Raw genomic sequence first — 23,905 nt, 5'->3', positions numbered from 1 at the left:
TAAGTCATACAAAGTCTCGAAAAACTCTCGTTGGCACCAGCTTCTCATGCACTCCCCCCTTGCTCTCGTGGGCTGGCTTCCACGCCCAGGCCTGATCCTTCTGCAGGCCGTTGCTAACACCGTTCAGAACGTTGGCCACGTACTTCCCAATTGTTGGGAGAAATTTGTAACAATGGAACGAGCCTCCTACCGCGAAGTACAGGTTCGCAAGGCTAGGATTTGGGTGTCTAGTGATGATTGGCTGTTGGTCGGGGGTAATAGAGTCCCAACAGAGTCGATAATAATCTGGTTTGCGGCCACCGTCCAGAACCTGCGGTAAACGTGGCCTAATCAGATTCATCGAATCCTCTTGGAGACCTGGCGGAGCCATTGTTTGGTCCGGAACAGGGACGGATATCTCATGACCAGAGGCTGTGCTGATTATATTTTTGACGGACGTCGCAAATGTGAATTTGAGGATCCCTGAATCCGTTGGAGGTATTACTTCTCCTGTTTGCTCTCAGCATGCGCCCGTTCGATTATTGGGCTTTAACAAACCTTGTCCGCCATATACAAACACCGGTAGCTGCGAGTATGCTTCTTTCTCGGCTTCCGAGAGCTGAAAGTGAGCAACGCAAACGCCGGCCGCAGATGCCTGGTTCTCTACTCGCTCTTCGTCAGACAGTTCCAGCTCATCTTCGACGGAAGACATTAACTGGCTTGTCCATGCTCCTGTTGCTAGAAGGATCTTGTCTGCTTTGAAGACTGCACCAGTATCTATTTCAATTGCGTGCATCCCGCCTTCTCCGCAGACAACCCTTCGTGCCTCGCCAATCTCATACTTGACGCCCATCTTCACGGCTTCATTAGCCATAATGGCCAATGCTTTCCCGGCATCGGCCCATCCCGCCGAGAGATTGAAATAGTAGGACCCAAAGGGACTGCAATCTGTTCTCTGAAGCAGTCCACCCCAGCGACTCTTTACCTCTTCCTCAGTCATGTCGACGATCACGTCATCACGGCCACTCTCGGAGAAGTTCTTCTTGATACGGTGGGGCAGATCACTGTCTTTCTCATCCATCGCAATCCATCCTGACTGATGATAGACACCCGCGTCGTTGAAAAACGGGAGGGACTTCCAAGCCTCGATGGCTTCAAAACCAAGAGTCATATACAATGGGTTGGAGTAATCCGCGCGGATGATCTTGTTGATATCCGTTGATGCGGCAGACGTGGAAGGAGGGGCTCCCCGGTCTAAAAGCGTGATTCGAGAAGGGTTGGAACTGCTACATGCTAGATAATAGGCGGTACTGACACCAAAGATGCCGGCACCGACAATGAGAATACTTTCTTCGCTCATATTTGGTGTTGTGGATAGTTCAAGGAGTTTGTTGCCGATCGGTTGGGTTGATGGTTGAAATGAGGGGCTGGGAGGGGTCGTGATTTTATATCGCGAGTGATATCATCCCAACTATTTCTGTATCGATTAACTTGTTGAACAGCAACCACTACGTATACCTACAGAGGTGCTCTACCGTTACCGTTATTTACTAAGATTAACACTATCACATACACAGTGATCAAGATCATACAGACCAGTCATTCAGTGCTCATCCGGACCTTCAGATTACTATGGCATAATAATGAGCGTTTGCTAACCTAAACCCATCGGAGAAAAGCTCCTCGCCCATGAATGCAAGGTATAAACGGCACAGACCCCCCAGAAGATGTATGTCCCAAGCATCTAACTTCCTGTCTAGAACCACGATTCCACGGTTCCACATCCACATTTACTCTGGCTATAAAGAGGGGTCTAACATGGTAACTCTTAAACATATCCATATATCAACAGTAGCCCTCCCAGTACCCCCATCATGAGCCTTTTATCCTCGACTCCCATCTAGTCTTTCCCTACAGAAGAAGAGAGAAGAGAAAGAGAGGGAAAATATCCAAAATGCCCTCAACAGCCAGAGTACCCCTCAACCTCGAGGAAGTCTTGGACATATACCCCATGTTCGAGGATCGATGTCAATATTTCAGCCTTTCCCGTTTCCGCCGATGCAAAAATAGAATCAGCTCCGCCTCCCGCCAAGAAGCCCTTAGATTACTCGATCTAGGTAGGGAGTATTTCACTGAGGGTCAGGATATAGAGTATATCTTGAGGGATTTGGCTTCTGCGCTCCTTTGTACTCAATGCCGTCAGTCTCGTGTCGGCAGACTAGCCAGCATGTGGAGCGACGAGGTGTGGAGGTACTTAGTTGATTGGCATGGTTCTACGATTACTGCTAATACGGGGAACGGTAAATATAGGTCTTTGCAGAAGCAGCGGAGAGCTGAAGCTAAAGCCCTCCGCTCGAACGTTGTACGTGGACCGATGCAGCAGGCGGAGCAGACACAGCAAGCGCCAGTGGAGGAGAGGCGTCCACAGCAACAGCCTTCAGGACCAATCATCCCTACCCGGTGCTGGGAAGAGCCGGCCAATCGTGTGAGTGAGACGTCGGTAAGCACGAGCTCGGGCTTGGGTCAGGCTGCTAGGGTCTCGAATACGAGTGTTGTCTCGGGGTCGGTGGTACCGAGGGCGGTTGAGGGTGACTGCGGCATTTGTCTGTTAGGGTTTCTTGTTGACGTGACTGGTGGGTCAGCCAGGGAGTACACTGCGGCTGAGAAGAAGCTTTACGAGACGAATTATGATTACCATCGGTGGGTGTGGTGTAGGAATCACTGTGGCACGAATTATCATCAACACTGTATTGATCGGTGGATTAGGACGTCGAGTGTTTTGTACCCGAAATGTCCGACTTGTAACCGGTTTTGGATTTATTGAATTGGTTTGATTATACGAGAGCTGGTTTTACTTTCTTTTTTTCTTTTTTATTTGACTTCAATGGTCCGTTTTTCGTGTTTTCTTGGTCTTACTTCCTGCTCCGGGTCCAATAGTCTGTTATGTTCTTGTATCACCTGTCCCAAGTCCAACTATATACAAAATACAAGTTTTACAGACCCACATCGTGATCAATACAAAAGCATATTCATCAAGCATTCAATCTTCTTCCACCTTTACAGCCGTGCAGCCTTTTTCTCCGTCATTCGGTTCAACCAATATTGGATAGTGTCGACAAACCCGTCGATTTCCTCCATCGTATTACCCGTGTGGAGACACACCCGTACCCGTTCCTTTCCTGCAGGAACAGTAGGTGCCATGATTGCACGAACGGTATACCCTTCCTGCTGACATGTTGCTGCCAGCTGACGAGGTAAGGGGCTGCGCAGGGAAAAAATGGGGGATCTCGGGAAGTGATCTACTTCGAAGACTGCTGGGTCCCAGGTACCAAGATCTTCTAATCTGGTCCGCAGGTATGAGACCAATTGTTGAAGTTTGTGTTGAAACTATCCATGTCAATATAAACACTCGATGTATCAATGTATGCCTGCAAAACTCACAGGTTCCGTGATCCCTTCGGACAACAATTCATATGCTGTGCGGATGGAAGCCAAGAACGGGAAACCCAACGCCGTGGTGTAGATCAAGCTTCGCGCATAGTTGATCAGATAATCTCGGGTATCGGGGCAGCACAATACGATCGCTGAAGAACTGTCAGAGACATAAATATCAAATGAAGGTTTCTTGATCGCATACCACCATGACTCGCTAGGGCTTTACCGAACGTATGAACGCGGATAAATATCCGCTCCTCCACTCCCAGTTCCTGAACTATGCCAGCCCCGCGTGGACCGAATGTACCCGTAGCATGCGCTTCGTCCACGATAAAATAGCCGTTTCCCCTCGGCAGCAGGCGATCGACAACCTGGATGAATTCGCGGATCGGCGCAATGTCCCCGTCCATGCTATAAACGGATTCAACCACGATGAAGACATTCCGGGAGCCCTCTTGGATCTTGGGATCGGCGTCGAGCTCTGATTGTAGGACAACTTCCAGGCTCTCGGGTGAGCTGTGAGCAAATTGGACTCGTTTGCCTGCTCGGGACAACCGCATGCCTTCTCGTGCGCTTGCGTGGATCAGCTCATCATGTATAATCAGATCTCCTGGCTGAGGAATGCAGGATAAGACGCCGACATTGGCGTCGAAGCCCGAATTGAACAGCAGTCCACTGGGGGCACCGTGGAAATCGGCGATGAAGCTCTCAAGCTCCTCAGCATAAGTTGAATTGCCATCCAGGAGGCGGGAACCTCCACTGGCAAAGGGGTGGAGAGGAGGTGCCTGTTGCAGGTGGTCTAGTAACCGGGCTCGATATGCTGGCGACGTTGATAGTGACAAGAAGTCGTTAGAGGAGAAGTCTACCGACGTCTGAGGGAGCACTGTGAGCCTTCGACGAGCTGATTTCAGTTCTCTCCGGTGTAAAGCCTGACGCAGTGAGTCACGCAGGGACTTGGGCGAGGAGACATCCATTGTGACTAAGTTCGAGTTTAAGTCTCTCAACCGGAAGCACTAAGTGATTTAACACACCCAAGAGGGAAAGGGGCACGACACAGGGTCCTCTTATAGGCATGGTGCCTCCCCTCCGGATCGAGGGGATCGCGGGCATTATCATCCTTGAATCCTTCACACCGGAGACGTGGAGCCGGGGATTTTCACAATGAACTGCGCCTAAAGAGTGGAGCTACTCTTTCCCGTCATTTGGTGGCTTGCTCCGAGTTGAAGTCTCAAACCCTTTTTTCCTTCTTGATTAATTTCCTGATTATCCCACGTAATTTAATGAAATGAGATCATTAATCTTTACAATTGTAAGTCACATTACAGTGTATACTCTGGTAATCGAGATATATTTATAGAAACCATCTTTGAACCATGGACAAGATCAGATGGTATTTTTTTTTTAATCATAAATGTTGGTTCGGTAGATCAGTAGCTAACTATGGGGACAAAGATACCTAGGGTAAGATGCAGGCTGTTTTGAGTTTGACACATTGAAGGTAAACTATAAGGCGACCCGCCAAAATAAAGGGGATTCCTCTTGAAAAAGTTGGAATGCAGATGTGAAAGTTGGAGCGCGGGACTGGGAAAAACAAGAAAATACCAAGACAAAAAACAAAAAGAAAGAAGAAAAAAGAGAGAAAAACAAGAGGGAGAAAAAGGAATATCCACAAAACTCAAGCCGTTGAGGACCAACCGGTGGGGAGGCGGCGGGCTGCCTGAATGCCTGGACAGTGTGGTTTCCTCCGGGCTGCCTGAGTGAATAATACCTCGGGCCAATTCAACCAACATCTAAACTAACTCTGGTTCTGGATCTTCTTACTCTTCTCGTATCCCTGACGATGAAGTAGGCTATACACAGTACTATTTTTACTTTTCTCACTGTTCTTATCATCATTATTAATATTACTCACTCCTCCTTCCCGTTTTTCCGCTTCCTCTTGTTCTCGATCATTCGATGTGTGCTTAGTAGTACCATCTACCAGCTCTGACTGTGATGTCTCCAGTGGGAGCTGTTCTCTGGCGCTCCCTTCGCGCCCATCAGGTTTACGGCGCCAACACTGATGTGGGCAAAACAATTGTCTCGACCGTTCTCTGTAACGCGGTTCAGCGCCTAAAGTCACAGGATCAGGCAGCCTTTCTGAAACCGGTCTCAACGGGGCCATTGGATGACGCGGATGACCGGTACGTGGTGCTAAATCCTGCTTAGCAACCAACTAGTCACATATACTGATCCGTGATCTTAGACATATCCAACGCCATGCTGCGGGTACATTGACTAAGTGTCTCTACCAATTTGATGAGCCAGTCAGTCCACATATCGCGGCTCAGCAGAAGAAGTTCACCGTCCGAAACCCATTCACTCTGACTGGAGGTACCAAATACTGACACTCGACAGATCCCCCGGGATGATGATATCGTGGCTTCTGTCCACAAAACCCTCTCTGACTGGGCGGGCAGTGGGGTCAATTTTGCCCTGGTAGAGACGGCCGGCGGTGTCCATTCCCCCGGCCCCAATGGCAATTCCCAAGCAGACCTTTATCGCCCACTCCGGTTACCGATTGTCCTAGTCGCAGACTCCCGACTGGGCGGTATCTCTTCGTCTATCTCGGCCTACGAGTCCCTTTTACTCCGGGGCTACGATGTCCACTCAGTCTTACTGTTTCGTGATGAGTACTACAAGAATCATGAATACTTGCTGAACTATTTCCAGAAGAAGTGCATTCCTCTCGTTCCACTGCCTTCACCTCCTCCAAAGCCATCAGTGCAGGATGCAGATTCCTTGGCGCGGGATGAGGAAGCCATGACTACATACTATGGTCGCGTTGCACAGGAAACGGATGTTGCGAGTTTATTACAACAACTATCTTCCAAGAACGCGGAAAGGATCGACCGTCTGGAATCTATGGCCAGCCGGGCACATGACACCATCTGGTATCCATTCACGCAGCATCATGGCATGGAAGCTAAGGATATCACCCCGATTGATTCTGCTTATGATGACTATTTTCAAACATTTGTGGGTTCGGACGAGTCACAGCATGAAAACAAGCTGCGCGCAACATTTGACGGGTCTGCTTCCTGGTGGACGCAAGGCTTAGGTCATGGTAACCCGAGTTTGGCTTTGTCGGCTGCATATGCCGCTGGACGGTACGGACATGTAATGTTTCCAGGAAATATACATGAGCCCGCTTTGTCGCTGGCAGAACTTCTGATTGAGAGCATTGGCAACCCTCGCCTCCGGAAGGTGTTTTACACTGACAATGGAAGTACCGGCATGGAAGTCGCTGTGAAGATGGGTCTCCGGGCGGCATGCGACCGTTATGGGTGGGATGCCAGCCAGGAGCAGATCAGTATCCTTGGCCTCAAGGGAAGCTACCATGGCGACACGATTGGAGTCATGGATTGCTCGGAACCTTCTACTTTCAACAAGAAAGTCGAATGGTATCGCGGCCGAGGATACTGGTTTGATTTCCCGCAAGTGAAGATGTCGCAAGGAGTGTGGAAGGTCGAGATTCCTGAGAACCTCCGGGAGTCATTGGGCTCAGGCCTCGAATTCTCTTCCCTGGATGAAATCTTTGATATGGAGGAACGGCTACAATCGGCCGCGGGAAAGCGCTACCAGGACTATATTCGAAATACTATTCAGGATCTGGTTCACCAGCACAGAATGAAGTTTGGTTCTCTAATCATGGAGCCCATCATTCTAGGTGCTGGCGGCATGCTGTTCTGGTCAGTATTGATATGTATGGTCACCAAGATCCATGACTAACGGACTTGTTTAGTGACCCTCTGTTCCAACGGTGTCTCGTCGAGGTTGTCCGCGGCCATCCTGAGCTGTTTGACACTAGCGCGGCTAAGTCTGCCAAGGACCATCCAGTGGCCACCTCCTGGTCTGGTCTCCCCGTTATCTTTGACGAGGTGTTCACCGGTCTTTACCGCCTTGGCCGTAAATCCTCGGCCTCGTTTCTCCAGGTGGACTCCGACGTCTCTGTGAACGCGAAACTTCTCACTGGTGGTCTTCTTCCTCTATGTACTACGATGGCCAGTAATGAAATCTTCCAGGCATTTTCGAGTCCGGAAAAGAGTGACGCTTTACTCCACGGACATAGCTACACGGCACATGCTGTGGGCTGCCAGGTGGCAGTGGATTCGCTGCAGACCATGATGCAAATGGAAAACAGTGGATCCTGGGATGGGTACCGCCAGGACTGGAAGCCAACCCGGTCAGACTCCCCTGCGACCCTGAGCGCGCGGGACAGCCCCGACGTCTGGAGTGTCTGGTCCCATGGCTTGGTTAGTGATCTATCGCATGCACCATCGGTGGACGGCGTGTTCGCCATTGGGACGGTCCTCAGTATCTCGCTGAAGGATGTGCAGGGAGGAGGTAAGTCATCCATGCGGTTCCATCCCCGGTCAGCGCGTTCCGGACTAACATGTGACGTCTCCACCGCGCAAATAGGCTACACCTCGACAGCCGCCAGAGGCTTGCAGCAGCGATTATCGACGAGTGACGGAAAGTTTAATGTGCATTCGCGTGTCCTCGGAAACGTTCTGTACCTCATGTCTAGTGTTACTTCTCAACAGGAGGCGCTACGCTCCATCGAGGGGTTGCTGCGGGAGGCCCTCTTGTAGTAAATGCCTGTGTAATTTACTGTACATTGGATACATTGCTGCTAACGCCTCACCAAAAATCAAAAGGGAGATGAGAAAGGGGAAATAAATGCCTGAATGAGATTAACGAGTTATTTTTTTTTTTTTCAGTGAACTGAATTAAATGAAACCCCCCGTATGGTTTACCTTCCCGGGAGAGAATTGAGTTTTCCAGTGCTTGTTTTGTACGGTTATTATCGGGTAGACGATGACGATACGGAGGACAAGATACTCTGGTACGGAGTACTAATGCCCGAGTGAAGGTCAATTCTGCTCCGTACTCCGGAAAGCTCGTAGTTAAAACACTAAGTACAGTACCTTGGAAGCGGGAGGATGCCCTAGTGCAGGTATATATATTACTGTAACATTTGGACCAATTCCCCTCGGTATTTGTTGGATTATTCTCTATTGTTGGTAAGACCGGGACAACATGGCAGTGTTAGTATAGTGATCGTAGGGTGGGAAGTGCCTGGCTAATGGGCGATCATTTTAACCTTGGAACGGGAGTGTCATCATCGTTAATGGGCTTTCCCGGTGACTCAAACCAAGTTAACCTTCGCTATGTTTGGAAATCTCCCAATTCGTTCGACTTTTCGTTCACCGACGGCCCGAGGGTCAAGAATGTTGCCGCCTGATTGGCCTGATTATGGCACGTGATGACGATTAAGGGGAAAGTCAGACCGAAAGGTGGAACAGGGATCCTCAGGCAACATTCCATGTTTCCTTTCTTCCGATAAGCACAATTAACCATCGTTCTCCGGTCGGTGGGGATCCTCCCACCAATACGTAACTCGCCCGCTGGATCTGCGCGTTTAATCCACAGCCTCCGTCAACGATCCATTGACCCCTCAACAGTTGGTCATTCCAGAATCTCTCCTTGGCGGGAAATGAAAAGTGGGCATGGTCTTCGACCCCCCGATCAAGGGACCACCCCCATCGTGATGGAAGGATGGTGTTGATGATGCGTATTCTTCAACCATCTACTAAACATTGTTTGTCAATGGGTTGAACCCCTCGTTGGGGTCAACAATCCACGATAACAGAGGGAAAGTGACTTCTGTTCCTGAGCCACAGCTTTATTTGCATCAGGTGGTCGCTGACTGGGTGAAATGATTAGACTTTCCCCCCCACTGTGAGTAATAGCAGGTAGTCAAACAATTAACAACTAACAGCCAACTTACTCCGGAATAACACTGCAGCTCTGGTTCCCCCCGCCGGTGAGCACGATCGTACTACTACTACTATCTACCCCTCTCATCCACTTTTCGTCTGTTTGGTTCTTTCCCGAGGTTGTGGTCTTTCCTTCACCGTCGCTTGGCGTCATTGGCCTTAATTCTTCTTGGGAGCTGTCATGGTGCTTTTGTGTTCCCTCTAACCTAAGTACTGCCTTTCTTCCACTCCCATTGGACTTACATCACTCTACACTACAATCACCATGTCACTCCTCCCTCGGTCCGTGCCTCGGATCATCCTACGAAGGTCCTATGGTACCGTCCAGTCCTCCCCCAGTGCGGCTTCAATTGCAAGCAGAATCCCCGTAGCCCTGCAAGAGGCAACGGCCGCAACAGTGCCCCGGACTACATGGACCCGCGAAGAGGTCCAGCAGATCTATGAGACCCCGTTGAACCAGCTGACTTACGCTGCGGTATGTGGCTACTTTCCCAAGTTATCTCGCTTTGTGTATTGTTTGCTTTTGATTGTTCTTTCAATATGATACCGCGATCTTGGAAGCAAGTTGACTCATTCAAACCAGGCTGCCGTTCACCGTCGATTCCATGATCCGTCCGCCATTCAGATGTGTACCTTGATGAACATTAAGACCGGAGGATGTAGTGAGGATTGCTCCTACTGCGCTCAATCGTCGCGCCACAACACCGGATTGAAAGCGACAAAGATGAGTCCCGTGGATGATGTGCTGAAAGCCGCCCGCATTGCCAAAGCGAATGGAAGTACCCGTTTCTGCATGGGCGCGGCCTGGCGCGACATGCGCGGTCGCAAGACAAGTCTCAAGAATGTTAAGCAGATGGTGTCGGGCGTCCGGGAAATGGGTATGGAGGTCTGCGTAACCCTGGGCATGATTGACGAGAACCAAGCCAAGGAGCTGAAGGATGCCGGCTTGACGGCTTACAACCATAACCTGGACACGTCCCGGGAGTTCTACCCCACCATCATCACCACACGGTCGTACGATGAGCGCTTGAAGACCCTCTCTCATGTTCGTGACGCAGGAATCAACGTTTGCTCCGGCGGTATCCTGGGCCTCGGCGAGGCGGACTCCGACCGTATCGGTCTCATCCACACGGTTTCCTCTCTACCTTCCCACCCGGAATCCTTCCCCGTCAATGCTCTGGTCCCCATCCCGGGTACCCCACTAGGTGAACGCAAGATGATCTCCTTTGACAAGCTCCTCCGGACCATCGCGACGGCCCGTATCGTTCTCCCCGCGACGATCGTCCGCTTGGCCGCGGGTCGCATCTCTCTTTCCGAGGAACAACAGGTCCAGTGCTTCATGGCCGGTGCTAACGCTGTCTTTACCGGCGAGAAGATGTTGACGACTGATTGCAATGGCTGGGATGAAGATCGCGAAATGTTTGAGAAGTGGGGCTTCTACCCTATGAAGAGTTTCGAGAAGGACGCCGACGCCTCCGTCTCGAAGGAATCCGCTCCGTTGGAAAATGTATCCGCCGCGCCGGCCGCCGCGAGTTCGTAAATAGTTTTGTCTAACCCCTCCACATCTGAGATTATCAAATGACTCTACCCGTCCTCGTATGAGTCAATCCTATGAGACATTATTATGATCCAATAGAAATCGTTCGATCGACCGCTATAGAGGCCTGGTCCCCTCCACTCGTAGAATTGATTCGACCGCGGGCTCTGCCCATGTCTTGGAAATCCCTTGGCAGGTATTTATGATGCGGACAGCGGTGCAATTGCTCTTGTCTGTAACACTTAGACAATGACGGTTGCCTAATAGTTATCACATGAGGCTGGTGCTGTGTTGTTTTCCCCTCCACCGTGTATTTAAGGGCCCTGTCCTGCCACCTCCGCTCTCATTTTCCTCCCCAGGCGACCCTTCCGACTCGCTCGGAGCCTGATCTACAGGGCATTATATTTTCTCTTCGTGTGGCTGGTTTTACCAGATCACTACTTTGCTCGTGAGACTAACAAGTCTTCTAAGCTGACTAACGTAGCTGCTGTCGCAGATGATGCTCATTGATTTCCGTCTCCGCATGATAGACATCTCAAGAGAACTAAAGGTTCGTGCACTACTCCACTCACTGTTTCTACAACGAACATCCCGATTAAAAAGAGAAAAATGGTATTTGTCTATAAACTATGCTCATTAAGTATATACACCCAACTCATGATAACGTCTCTGAGGGATAACATTAATCATTAACGCAAGGTGCTGCCTCGATAACCCTCCGAGGGTCTTCTCAGCCAGATGGACAAATGAAGTTGAAAATCGGGACTCATCTCCCGTACAAGGGCGAGCAGATTCAAAATGTGCAATGAAGTCGTGATATCATCTATTTAAACCATGGTTTTTTCGACCTTCAAGTCGCTTGCTGTTTGTGTATCAGACCGGCTCATCGTGGTGTACCGGCTGAAGTCGTTAGGGAGCGTCTTGTTTTCCTCGTCCTTGTGACGGTACGCCTGGCGCCGGAAAAAGATCCGCTTGCACCACTTCCACGTCTCAACGCCCATAAAGAACAGGATCGCCTCCACGAATACCACTCCCCATTCCCAGGAGATGCCGGTGTGCTTGAAAACCACATGGTTGAGCCCAGGAATATATAGAATTGGGAATGTGGTGATGAACCCGATCATGATACCGGTGAAAAGAAACTTGTTGCGCCAAACATCAAACATCCACTGGGTAAAGTATCTCTTCGAGTCAGGCTGCATGCGGAAGAAACTGCGCCGCATGTCAATCTGCTCCCACGCCAGGAAGAGCGCGAACCAGGTCATGCAAACGAATGTCGTTGCACGAGCACGGAACACCGTGTCACAGTTGCCATTGTAGTGGTCGTTGCCATTGTAGCCAGTGTTGCAGCCACTTCCGAGGTTACCATCACCCCATCCATACATCACCAGGGAGAAGGATGCCAGGCACAGCGCAGCCATCCAGACACCATATACAAGAGTGTCCACAATGACTTCCCATGTGAAGATACCTTGTTTCTGTTATGCGTGTTAGCAGTGGGCCCAGGTTGAGGGTGAAGGAAAATGGTGAAGGAAGGGAAGTACATACACTCTGGGGCGGGCGGTTCATGATATCGGGTGCCGCGATCTCCATTCCCAATCCCATATCAGGGAGACCGGAGGTGATCATAATAATCCAGAGAATTTCGACGGGCGCAATGGGAAACACAGACTGTCCGTTGACATCCTTGAATACCAGACCAATGAGCAGAGTGAGCGCGAGTCCAACGTTTTCGGCCAACAAATGCAGGACGAATTTCTGAATGTTATCAAAAATACGACGGCCCTCTTCAATTCCGTTGATGATAGAAGCGAAATTATCATCCATCAGAACCAATTCTGAGGCATCCTTTGCCACGTCAGAACCTGCCTGTCCCATAGCAATACCGACATCTGCCCGCTTAAGAGAAGGTGAGTCGTTGACACCATCACCCGTCATTGCCGCGTACCGACCACGACGATGCAAGGCGTCAATCATGCGGACCTTCGTATGAGGCGCGCAGCGAGCAATAACCAATGGGAGAGTAGGGAGATTATCGATCTCGTCCTCGGTCAATTTATCGAACTGGCTGGCCGTCATAACCATTGCATCCGCCACATCCTTGGCGACGCTGTCCATGTTTGCAGGAATGATACCAACCTGTGCTGCAATAGCACGCGCTGTACCGGGGTGGTCACCTGTCACCATGTGCACAGAGATTCCCGCGCGGTAACATTCTTCGATGGCACCGGCAGTTTCGGGGCGAGGGGGGTCATAAAGACCAATGAGACCGCAGAACGTGAGGTCTTTCTCGACTTCCTCTCTAGGGGGAACTTCCTCTCCGTTGGTGGGGGTCTTATTCTCCCGGCAAGCGAGACAAAGCACTCGCAGGCCTTCCTTGGCCAGAGCTTCCATGTTCTGCAGGATCTCTTCTTTCATGCTTCCATCCAGGGGAACGGGGCTAGAACCAGCGGTCCAGGTGACTGATGTGCAGGAATCCACCACACGTTCGACGGCACCTTTGGTGAAGATCATCTCGCGGTCACCTTGGGCGAAAATCACCGACATTTTCTTCACGGTCGAATCGAAAGGATACTCGGCTTTCTGGGTCCAAACTGGCTTTTCGCCCTTGGTCCAACGATCACGGCCCCAGTTGAAACGAGACGCGAACACCTGAATGGCGATATCTGTGGGTTCGCCACGCGCTTGCCATTCATCAGTCTCTGACTTGTGAACATGGGCGAGGTTAGCCATCGCCGCGACGTTGAGATAGTCTTCCAGCACCTGGTTCTCCTTGAGTAGATCTTGAGGGTCCCGAGGCTCTCCTTGTGTATCACGTTGGAGCTCAACCGGGGGTTGAGGTAGCAGGCTCAAGTCTCCTTCTTGGGGGTTCAACGGATCGTTAGAGGATCCCACGGAGTATGTACCCAGTGATGGGAGCCAAGCCCTTTTGGCAACCATGCGGCCCTGAGTAAGCGTTCCAGTTTTATCTGAGCAAATGTTAGTCACAGCACCGAGAGCTTCCAAGGAGTCAAGCTTTCGGACAATGACATTTCTTTGTACCATCTGCTTGGTGCCTACCGCCATAGTAATAGTCAAGACCACCACTAGACAAGCAGGAATCATAGCCAGGCCAGTTGCCACTGCGTAGATGATGACTTCCTTATCATTCCGCATCTCGTTTGCACCCATGACCACAATAGCGAAGACCACTGCGATTGCGAAGAGCAGCAAGGCCAACTTGGAGAGCTTCCTTTGCAGAGGGGTTCCGACATTGATACCCAAGAAGCGACCGACCGCATCGGTGCAGGTCAGGGTCCAGGCTTCCACATACCAGCGCTTTTTGGTCTCGCCCTGGGGACCACGCTTGACGGGCCGTCTCTTGGAATCCCCGGCACGGAGAGCCGCCGCGATGGCACCGATTTCCGTCCTCATTCCGGTCCCAACCACAACACCGCGGGCACGGCCCCGGGTCACGGTAGATGAACTATAAGCTATATTCAGGCGATCTCCCGGTCCGGTATCAGGGTCGAACACGGAGTCGACCTCTTTCTGTACTGGCAAGGATTCACCGGTCAACAACGCTTCGTCGGTTTCGAAATTCATAGCATCCACGAGCCTACGGGCGCGATTAGCTGGGTCATTTATGGGAGCGAACAATTCTCGATGGTTACATACCTAAGGTCCGCGGGGACAGTGTCACCGACTTTAAGCTCGATCATATCTCCGGGGACGATCTCGGTGGCCGGGATGGTACTGGTTTTGCCATCCCGAGTCGCCACACCAGTTGGAGAACTCAAGGAGCGCAGGGAATCCATGGTCTTTTCCGCTGCATAGTCTTGGTATACACCCACCACAATGTTGAGGGCGATGACGGCACTAATAACACCACCCTCGATCCACGATTGAATACCGAAACTGACCGCCATCGCAATGATGAGAACCTATAATTGTTGTCGGAGGTTAGTCCATTGATCGAAATCCCGTGTGTATAAGGACATCCACGTACCAGCATCATTGCATTGGCAATTTGTCGAATGATAATCTTAACTAGGGAGACCCCTTCTCCGCCCTCCAGCTGATTGGGGCCATACTGACTGAGACGGTTCTTGGCGTCCGCCGTTGTGAGGCCTTCCTCCGAGTTCACTTTGAGCTCTTGGAGGACGGCATTGTAGGAGAGGGCATGGGCGGGTTGTGATAACGGCTGAGCAGTATCAACCTGCTTCTTCTCGTTGGTCATGTTGTTGTATGTCTATGTGTAGTTGTGTTTGTATCAATGGGTTCAGGGAAAGGTTGTGTGATATGATAGAATCTAACAGTGGGGCTTGTCCTTAGGGAGGCTCCATATAGATTGTATCCTCCAGGCAATGCGAGTCCATACACCTACACCCGGTAGAGAATACACCTTGGAATTGGAGTAGCTATGGATCGGGGAGGAATTGAGGGAGGAGATTTAACCTTTTCTTTCTTTTCCATCCGGGAGGAGGCGGGGAGATCTCGGGTTTATATGTTGCTCTTGGATCATGACGCGAACAAAGATTCACCTCTTGGCATGGATTCCCTTGATTATCGAGAACGGGTGATTGAAAAAGCCAAGCGCCAATAAGGGCCGGTAGAGCACGAGAGTCTTGGCGCATAACCTTGGGTTTGGAGGCAAACGATGGTTGGATTATGACGCATTCGACCAATGCCGTCGCCACGTGAGCGTCGCTTAACGCTGGGCAGAGGCAAATGACTGGCCAGACCGTCGTCGACCCAGCGGAATGCCAAGAGGGTTCCGGGGCGCGGGAGGCTTGGCACCTCTTGGATTATTTCCCGCCTCGGCTTCTCTGCACGCTTGGTCGGTCTTGGCCAATACGCAACTGGAGGGGGTCTGAGAGCCACTCGCCGCTTGAAAAGCTGCCCCCATCGCTCTTCGATTTCGGCCAAAAATAATTCTACGTCGTTTCCTCTGACTGGTTACTCGTCCCCCCTCCCTCCTCCCTTCCCCCCACTCTCTGCTCTTATCGTGGTCCTGACCCGGCCCTATGCGAATCCCGACGCCGCTGTTCGAGCCGACCTATCCGATCCTCCATATCTGATACATCTTATTGGATCTGTTGCCAGTTAGTTACTCCTCTTGTCGTTCTCGTATTGACACGAGACATCACCACCGTCGTGTCGCCCGTGCTATGGCGGGTGATCCGCCCGGCTCTGAAATCGCCGGTGTTGTGGTCGGAGCAGTACTGCTCTTTGGCGCCATTAGCTTGGTCCCCATGTGAGTTCATTCGTTGAGTCCATGATCCCCGCTGCAGGAGAGAATCTTCCATGCATTTCGATTGGGACTGGTCATCTACCAATGTGGGCGGTTGGGTCTCTTCGCATTGTCTCCTTTTTCACAACTACTACCCAGAGATATGATCTATTCTGCCAAGCACCAGCAAATGGTTGACAACCCAAGACAGGCTGATTATGTGGCATCACCGTCGACGAGCGGCGGCGAGAAGAGCTGCTGAAGTGCACCTACTCCAGGTCAATGGGTGCATGCGACAGGTGACGGTGGAGCGATGGCTGGAAGAGTTGACCCGATCGGAAAATGGGGAGCAGCAGCAACGGCAACGGCACTACGCTCAAGAAACCTGGTAGGGTTGCGCATCCCATTGTTGGAGCACCTCGGGAGTCTTGGCCCTGGAGATGCGGGGACAGGGCTGGCACTAGTGGGCTTGGCCGTTATCATCAGGACCCGTTTCGTTGTGTTCACGCTCTCTGATTTGCTTTGGTGCTTTCTCCCAGTTCCATCTGCCTTTCGACTCTCGTCGTCCCGTCGTCTTCGCAAGACACGCTACCGTCCTCTCCAGAACCGGCCTGCATCCTTCCTCATTATCGCTCGACCACCGCTCTCCACAGTCACGACACGCTTACCCCTGACGCTGACCCTCCTCTGCTCGAATCAGATCGCATGCGGTACCGCTACCGCGACGGCGACCGCAGTGTCCTCGTTCTGAATCAGTGTAACCACGCTTTCCACGCTTCCTGTCTTGCGTCATGGTTCGCCTATGGCCAGTACAAGTGCCCCATCTGTCAGACGGTGTACTCCCCCACCGACCCCGGCTAAATTTCTGTCTTTCTCCTCGGACTCTGCGTCTCCCACTGCTGATCGTCCAGACTGATTGCGACATGGCTGGTTCCATGAGCTGCTTGGCGTCTTAATTCGGGTCTTGGTGTTTTTTCCGTTTTGTGATTCGGATCTGATCTATCTTTCTATCTCTTTCTTCTGATCTCATCCGGTGTGTAATCTTCCCGGTTTGGGGGAAGTCAATGTATGTATGTGCTGGTGCCAGTGATGTAAATGATGTATTGTCTACTCTTGTGTGTGTGACTGATTGGCCAATTAGTATTTTTTTTTTATTTATTTATTTTTTTAATGAAGATGATAACATACCCGCCTCTTCCCAGATTTCCCAACAAAGAAATCCTAAACGCAATGACCAGCTCATAAATTTTAACCTGTACATATCCACATACATGCATACATCGAGGTCACAAGACATCGAGTCATCCCCAGGAACCCCAGAATCGGAGACATACATTCACCTTCATGTCAGAACCATGTCAATAGTAAACCTTCCCTACAGTCTAAACTCAAAAGTAAGCCTAGACCCATGGATTGGAAAGTCAGAAAGTTAAAATAAGGGATTTCGTGCGGTCAGCTATGGATGGATGGTACTTGTGGTCAAGCTTTGCAGTGGATGAGATTATTATCGTGGGATAGTATATAATGTTATAATGGATGTTAGGGTTTAGGAATAATATGATTCCGGTGGAGATAGGGTTATCCGGGTAGAAATATAATCTAATCCATCTATCTAATATAGACAGTAGAATGAGTAGATCTTACTCCATAGGACTATACTACTTACTGTAAGATGATGCATCGATCAAAATCAAAAAGGCAAGAAACCCGAACGGATATCCCTTCTCTACTCCTTAGAACCTAAACTACCTTAAAGCAACCCAGCAGAACTAAAGCAATAACAATGAATAATTGAATTGACTAACTGAATCCGTATACGAGTCGCGTATGGCGCTAAATCCCATCCTACATCTTTTCCCCTCCAGCCTTATCCTATAATAATCCTGCCAACAGGAACTAATGTCCCAAGATGCATGGCGCCCATGGTCCAGATGAGGGGTTGTTTGGCCCCGCCAAGACCTTGGGGTTTCTGGAAGTATTCTGGAATGTTCGTTTGGGGCTGAGGAGATGTGGTCGTGTGAGATGGTGTTGGTACTTGGTACTTTGGTTGGTGTGCTTACTTGCTGGGATATGTACTGTCCTTGTAGTTGTTGATCTATTTGCTGGTGTGTGCTAGATTGATCGGATATTTCCGGATGTCCTCACTTGGGTATCTGGATTAAATCGGGTTCTTTTCTATGATTGACTCTGGCTATACCTGTCTAGATCCAATCTCTCAGGTGCATCGATCTATAATTATGGTATATCTAACCCGTTTATTATCTTCATAGGTGGGACGGAATCGGCGGGTATACTAAATATGACCTTCCTTGTTTTAAAGCCTTTATCTCTTATTCTCGTGGTGTATCTTATCTCTTACGAGTCAGGTCGGTGGGATCGGACTTGCTTGTTTTACTTCCAGCGATTCCGGGGACAGCTCATATCTGATCTCGGTAGCTGGATGGGTCCCTTTCTATGGTTGGGGATACCCTGTTTGCAGATCGTGGACGAGACTACGTGGCTCCCGTGGTAGAGGGATATCCTTCTAGATACTCTACTATCCACTAATGTAAGCCTCAATAAACTCAGACCCTCTAATAATTCTACAAGACAGAACTCACCTCCGGAAGAACCCGGAAACAAGAATCTAACCCAGTAAACAGAAGAAAGAATCTAGACCTATCATCGGAGAATATTTTCCTCTGGGTGAGTGGATCCCACCTGCATTACATGGCAGGAACGATTGCGTTGGGTTCGTGGTGTCCACGTATTGGCACGACGTGGTGATACGGCATGGCTGCATCTGGATGTGGACTGTTCTCTTACCGGTTCTGGAGCGTTGGTATTCCCTGGAGAATAGCCGGTTTTGTGGCTGGGTTTCTGTGCTATGTGCTACTTGAGGAGGGTTTTGAGTCTGGGTTCTTGGGGTTTTTGTGAAGGTAGAGAGGATGTAGTTGGGTTTGGGCTCACCGCTTGGGTTTGGTGGTTTGGTAGAGGGACTGGTCTTGGTGTGGGTTGTTTTGATTTCTGTTATGAGGGTCTACTAGGTGAGAGAGGTGATGGAATCCGAGTTACTGAGTTATTTGATAGATTCTCTTAGTAAGTTAGATTTCTGTTTCGCCTTTATGAATGCTGACTCTGATCTATGTCTTCGGCTTTGAGCGGACAATGAAATCTCAGAGTGAGTTGGGTATTTTTAAAGATGTATTCTCCAGATACATACTGCTCACTTCCCCTAGACGATCTGAATATGCTGACTATGTTGTAGATTGTTCAACAGGTCCTTGTTCGTAGAACTTCTCATGATGTAGTGCTTTTCATCCGTTGGCGATTTCACACATTGAGAGAACCTCATCTACGGCACCTGAAGTCACTGATGGGCTGGTCATAGCTTGTTGCTCTTGCATTTCAAGACAGAGCTGTAAGTCTGAGATTTTACGAAATCAGTTATTGCCGTTGGCTGAGAATATCGCAATTGATGGATACTCCAGATATATCAGATTACTATCTCTTGAGGAGGTGAAGATGCTTAGAAAAATGTGATGTAATTTATAACATCATAAGCCTTACTTATATCCCAACCATCCCCTACCTTTACCATATACTTAGTCGTCCTTCTCAAAGTCCTTCTTCACTTGCTCCGCAACTTTATCATCCACCAAAATCTGACATGCAACAACAGCCATACCAGCCGCACAAGCAAGACTACGCTTATACCCCTCCGGCGATCCAGCACCGTTGGTAAACTGTGGCGTATGATTCACCCCCTCGGCTGGAATGGTGAACATTCCATGAAAGCCGGGCACGGCATAGGTGACGTTGCCTACAAGACAAATGTCAGTACTGGTTTCTGGAGCTGAATCATGGCCAGTAATACGAACCCATATCGGTAGAGGCGCCACCCAAGACTCCCTTCTTTCCTGAATTATCAAAAATCGTATGGTGTCCCATTGCGCGCATGGCGGTAACGTAATTCTCACAGATGGGTGTGTTGGTCTTCAGATCGGCGTACGAGATGCCCCTAATTCACAGTTAATGATGTGGTCTGAAGCCCTGTCAGAAGAGAAATAACATACCAATCAAACTCAACTTTACACCCGGTAGCAGTCGCGGCAGCTTCGAAGCACTTAATCACCTTTTCGGTCAAAGGCTTCAATGTCTTGAGACTGGGTGACCGGATATAATAGTCCACAGACGCCGACATAGGAATCACATTCGGTCGATCTCCACCGTGCGAAATAACCCCATGAATCCGCTGACTGGGCAGGATCTGCTGTCGCAGCAGAGAAATATTAACATAGGCCGCCACCACAGCATCAAGCGCATTAACCCCCTCCCACGGCGCCGCAGCCGCATGCGCCGGCTTCCCCGTAAACGTCACCGTCACCTTATCATTCGCAAGAAACCCACCCGGCAGCACTGTCGCCACACTCAGCAGCTCCGGATCATCAGGCGCCATCGGCATAGGATGCACCATCAGACAAGCATCCACATCCTTGTACGCTCCATTCTCTAACAAGCGCACCTTTCCACCGCCGGATTCTTCCGCCGGCGTGCCCAGCAGTCGGACGGTGTACCCCGGTCCATCTGGGTACCGGGCCTTCAGGGCCTCGCAGGTCGCGATGAATGCCGCAATTGAGCTTGTCGCGATTAAGTTGTGGCCACATGCGTGTCCGATTCCGGGGAGGGCGTCGTATTCTGCGTTGAAGGCGACAACGCGCCCGCCTGTGCCGTGCGTGTATGAGACTTCCAGGGCTGTTTCGAGTCCATAGGCGCTGCGGCGCACTTCGTAGCCTTCTGACTTGAGGTTTTCGAATAGTGTGCAGATGTGGTCGTGGGCTTTGTATTCCTCGTAGCCTAGTTCGGGGTTTGACCAGATCTAGATAGAGTTAGAGATAATGATGACACAAATCGAGATAGTATTAGTTAGAGGATACTTACCTGATGATTAATACTCTTCAACTCGGAATCATATTTCTCAAGAGCCGTCTGAACGCTCTCGATCAAACGATACTGATACTCTTGAACGTGCATTTTGTCTCGATAGCAATAGCAGGGGTTAGATCAATCAATTGCTTGGTTTGGTCCACACGAGGTGTGTCGTCAGGTATCTTTTATATGTTCCCAGACATGCTTCGTCTCCACTTGGATGATGAGATGAGGACATTTCTAATTCGACTGCTCGGCAATGCTTCGCTTGTTGAGACCAATCATGTCGTTACTGGATTTCTTATCGCGGACTGAATCCATCGATTATCTCCCGGCCTACCTGGCGATAGGACGGATATCCTCATGTCGTGACCCACCCGGACCACCCCCGCTATTTCTCCTCATGCGTCTTTGGGGTCACTTCGTCAGCCGAGGCGATTAGATTGTGTTTGTTGGTTCAGAGTATGGGAAACTTGGAGAATGGGTGTTATGTCTATCCTTGTCTGTGAGATGTTTTATGAATGCTTGTTCATTCACAAAGACTAGATATATATATTGAGTATCGGCACTAGGGCATGATACCACAACGGAGGAACACATATCTAGAACGCCATAATTTTTAGTCCTGGGAGCTACTTTACACATAGAGTACTATCTAAGCATAAAGAAGATAATAAACATATAATCAGACGATATAGCTAATCGTATATCCCCTGCACTTACGCTTTACAGGAGAATCTTTTTGGCGAGTGGATTTATATCATCATTGTTATACTTGCAAATGTATTCAAAGTCCCAAGAAGAAGAAAAGATCTTACCCTCACATGTGTACAGCCGGTTTAGATATCAATTGAGCATGAGATCTTGTTCGAGGAAGAATGGCTGAGAGAGGTATTGCCTTGCTTATTCTTCGAGAGAAGTGTCTGGTTCTTCGTATATACTAAGTACAGATATACCTTATCAAGGAGTACTGACTTCTGAGTCAGAGCGAGTCAGATACGAACTGCGTGATATACCCTTGAGTCAATGGGCTGGCGTCTTACCAGATACTGGGTATCTATAGGGAATAGTAGCCGAGAATTGGTATCTTTCTAGTGGAGTGTGTGGGAGACATGAGCACAAAGAGTATCGCCGAGTTGAGCGTAAACATAGCAAAATCCAGTGCGCTCACCCACTGCAAAGGTTGAGTTCTCTGATGTACCTGCTTGCAACAAGGGGTGATAAATTACAAAGACGTGTCAAAGTTTCATTGATTCACCAAGTAAGCCAAGTACTATGTGGTGGTTGGAAAACTTTTAACTAGTCGAAAAATGGACATCTATCATGCAACATAAGGGCATTGAAACCGGGACGCCAGAAACCGTATTCTAAAGAAATCGAAAGGTATCATCACAATCGTTGAAGCATTATGCCCGTCCAGAGGCTCTTCCTGGCATCTTGGCGGGACCCAATCCTTGTCGGATCTCGTCCAACATTTTGATTCCAATTGCTTCGTTACCATTCTTGCCTCTCTTTGCCTTGGCACCCTTGCGCTTCGCTTGGGCGCTTGTGTTGCCGTCCCAGCCTGCAAGAAAGTCATCCATAACGTTGTTGAAATCATGGCGGGGAGCCACGGCTGCTCCGTTGGCGTCGATCAGACTGGGGGCCTGCGATGAGGCGGTTGAGAAGCCTGTCATGCCGGTCATGCCGGTCATACCGCTGACCATGGACATACTATCATCGTACTCATCTCCCTCGTCAAGAGCGTAGAGCGCCTCCACCCGGTCAAACCGATCATCAAGCAGTCGGTGCCCTTCCGTCCGGGCCAAGGCGGAAGAGGTCATAGAGTATGCCGAAGGGTTCGTGAGTGCACCCTTACGCTTCTTTCTGCGGATGGGGGTACCTCCTACTGTGAAAATAGTAGAGGCAAGAGTGCTTCGTTGCTCCGAGGGAACAATGCTGGGCGGTGCTGCCGGCGCAGCCTTCACTTTACCCTCCTTCTTGAATTTAGCAAACTCGCGCATCCATCCCTGGTCATCCGGGTCCATATCTGGAGCCGGCGCATCGTGAGCGGGCAGTTCACCCGGTTCAGCATCCTGGGACTTATTCTGGGCGAATTCATCCCTCTGCGGTGGTTTGTAGTCGCTTGTGCTGGGCTGCACGGGAGCCTTCTCAGTGGCATCAGACTCCCATCCATCATCATCTTCCTCGTCAAACAACGTATCCTCCCAATCACCCTGGTCCATCTCCTCCGCCTGAGTGGTTAATTGGCCAAACACATCCTCCTCGTCGTCTGCGTCAACATATTCCTCATCCTCAAGAGCCTCCAATACTTCCCGCAGACGGGGATCCATATCAGGCTGGAATCCAGCAATCGCATCAGGCACGTTCTGCTGATCCTGGTAGGTCGGTTGCCGGACATAGGACGAGGCAGTTGAACGCATATCAGATCCGTAGACACTTCCCGGTCCGTACTCGCTTCTCGCATCGTCCAGAGTGACTTGTCGCAGAGCATCTTCCAGCTTCATCCCCTTAGCCTTGCCCTTGTCCTTGCTCTTCGCTTCCACGAAATATGAATCACCACCACCGGTGTTCAGTTCACGCAAATGTTGCATGTAATCATATTTCGAGTCGTCGTAGAAAATACCATAGTTCGCGGCTTCACCTTCGTTTTTCCGGACGGACTCGCCCCCAAACTCACTAGCTAAATCCGAGAGCTTCTTACCGCGGGCTTCGAGGGTAAAGCTACCTGCTGCAGGGCCTGACACCGGGGCCAGAACACGGTCATCGGCTGAGGCGTCGTGAATCAGGGGGTCATTTTGGGATCGGTGGAAGAGTTGGTATGTAGTTGCATTCTTTTTATCGCTATTTGCAATATGTTAGTCACTGGACAATCCATAGATCCTATTGGGAAAGCCACATACATCCACTGCTTGCGGGGAGGCATTTTGGCGACTGCGATGGGTGTGATCAACTAAAATGCAGATTTTCAGCCTGAGGGGGTTGATATTGTATGGACCTTGGGAGCAAAAA

General features: G+C 50.1%; 9 protein-coding genes across 9 annotated transcripts; 4 read left to right on the top strand and 5 right to left on the bottom strand.

Annotated features, from left to right (window-relative positions):
- Window positions 1–4: 4 nt before the first annotated feature.
- F9C07_2228553 (FAD-dependent oxidoreductase) lies at window positions 5–1,339 on the bottom strand (the record flags this gene model as incomplete). Its single annotated transcript, XM_041287960.1, has 2 exons — window positions 5–489; window positions 538–1,339. The coding sequence occupies 2 exons, from the start codon at window positions 1,337–1,339 to the stop codon at window positions 5–7; spliced, it is 1,287 nt and encodes a 428-aa protein (XP_041140250.1).
- Window positions 1,340–1,933: 594 nt separating this feature from the next.
- F9C07_2102588 (uncharacterized protein) lies at window positions 1,934–2,803 on the top strand (the record flags this gene model as incomplete). Its single annotated transcript, XM_071508941.1, has 1 exon — window positions 1,934–2,803. The coding sequence occupies one exon, from the start codon at window positions 1,934–1,936 to the stop codon at window positions 2,801–2,803; it is 870 nt and encodes a 289-aa protein (XP_071366000.1).
- A 233-nt stretch (window positions 2,804–3,036) lies between these two features.
- Window positions 3,037–4,388, bottom strand: F9C07_10902 (putative aminotransferase; the record flags this gene model as incomplete). Its single annotated transcript, XM_041287961.1, has 3 exons — window positions 3,037–3,366; window positions 3,421–3,563; window positions 3,617–4,388. The coding sequence occupies 3 exons, from the start codon at window positions 4,386–4,388 to the stop codon at window positions 3,037–3,039; spliced, it is 1,245 nt and encodes a 414-aa protein (XP_041140252.1).
- Window positions 4,389–5,409: 1,021 nt separating this feature from the next.
- Window positions 5,410–8,048, top strand: F9C07_10901 (onanonoxo-7-onima-8-eninoihtemlysoneda; the record flags this gene model as incomplete). The annotated part of the gene is made up of 5 exons (XM_041287952.1): window positions 5,410–5,597; window positions 5,660–5,759; window positions 5,812–7,145; window positions 7,199–7,800; window positions 7,876–8,048. The coding sequence occupies 5 exons, from the start codon at window positions 5,410–5,412 to the stop codon at window positions 8,046–8,048; spliced, it is 2,397 nt and encodes a 798-aa protein (XP_041140253.1).
- Window positions 8,049–9,265: 1,217 nt separating this feature from the next.
- F9C07_2140879 (sodium transport ATPase 5) lies at window positions 9,266–17,193 on the bottom strand. The gene is made up of 6 exons (XM_041287962.2): window positions 16,525–17,193; window positions 14,762–16,373; window positions 14,431–14,696; window positions 12,322–14,371; window positions 11,475–12,251; window positions 9,266–11,415 (listed from the first exon to the last, which is right to left on the bottom strand). Exons 2-5 carry the CDS (start codon window positions 14,990–14,992, stop codon window positions 11,601–11,603), a joined length of 3,198 nt encoding a protein of 1,065 aa, XP_041140255.1. The 5' UTR covers window positions 14,993–16,373; window positions 16,525–17,193; the 3' UTR covers window positions 9,266–11,415; window positions 11,475–11,600.
- On the top strand, window positions 9,502–10,776 carry F9C07_10900 (putative biotin synthase; the record flags this gene model as incomplete). Its single annotated transcript, XM_041287953.1, has 2 exons — window positions 9,502–9,711; window positions 9,820–10,776. The coding sequence occupies 2 exons, from the start codon at window positions 9,502–9,504 to the stop codon at window positions 10,774–10,776; spliced, it is 1,167 nt and encodes a 388-aa protein (XP_041140254.1).
- On the top strand, window positions 16,299–16,736 carry F9C07_10898 (uncharacterized protein; the record flags this gene model as incomplete). Its single annotated transcript, XM_071507515.1, has 1 exon — window positions 16,299–16,736. The coding sequence occupies one exon, from the start codon at window positions 16,299–16,301 to the stop codon at window positions 16,734–16,736; it is 438 nt and encodes a 145-aa protein (XP_071365999.1).
- A 2,376-nt stretch (window positions 17,194–19,569) lies between the features above and the next one.
- F9C07_10897 (metal-dependent amidase/aminoacylase/carboxypeptidase) lies at window positions 19,570–20,998 on the bottom strand (the record flags this gene model as incomplete). Its single annotated transcript, XM_041287963.1, has 4 exons — window positions 19,570–19,787; window positions 19,846–19,985; window positions 20,041–20,843; window positions 20,906–20,998. The coding sequence occupies 4 exons, from the start codon at window positions 20,996–20,998 to the stop codon at window positions 19,570–19,572; spliced, it is 1,254 nt and encodes a 417-aa protein (XP_041140257.1).
- A 1,301-nt stretch (window positions 20,999–22,299) lies between these two features.
- F9C07_10896 (low-temperature viability protein ltv1) lies at window positions 22,300–23,819 on the bottom strand (the record flags this gene model as incomplete). Its single annotated transcript, XM_041287964.1, has 2 exons — window positions 22,300–23,737; window positions 23,797–23,819. 2 exons carry the CDS (start codon window positions 23,817–23,819, stop codon window positions 22,300–22,302), a joined length of 1,461 nt encoding a protein of 486 aa, XP_041140258.1.
- Window positions 23,820–23,905: the final 86 nt, after the last annotated feature.

This window comes from Aspergillus flavus, chromosome 1, assembly GCF_009017415.1.
Source record: "Aspergillus flavus chromosome 1, complete sequence".
NCBI classification, from domain to species: domain Eukaryota; kingdom Fungi; phylum Ascomycota; class Eurotiomycetes; order Eurotiales; family Aspergillaceae; genus Aspergillus; species Aspergillus flavus.
This window is presented reverse-complemented; position numbering and strand designations above follow the sequence as displayed.

Coding starts and splice junctions, on each gene's coding strand:
- F9C07_2140879 (XM_041287962.2), bottom strand. CDS start 14,992: ATGACCAACGAGAAGAAGCAGGTTGATACTGCTCAGCCGTTATCACAA. Junction 14,697..14,761: donor TTGCCAATGCAATGATGCTG/GTACGTGGATGT, acceptor CAACAATTATAG/GTTCTCATCATTGCGATGGC. Junction 14,372..14,430: donor ACTGTCCCCGCGGACCTTAG/GTATGTAACCAT, acceptor TCGCGCCCGTAG/GCTCGTGGATGCTATGAATT.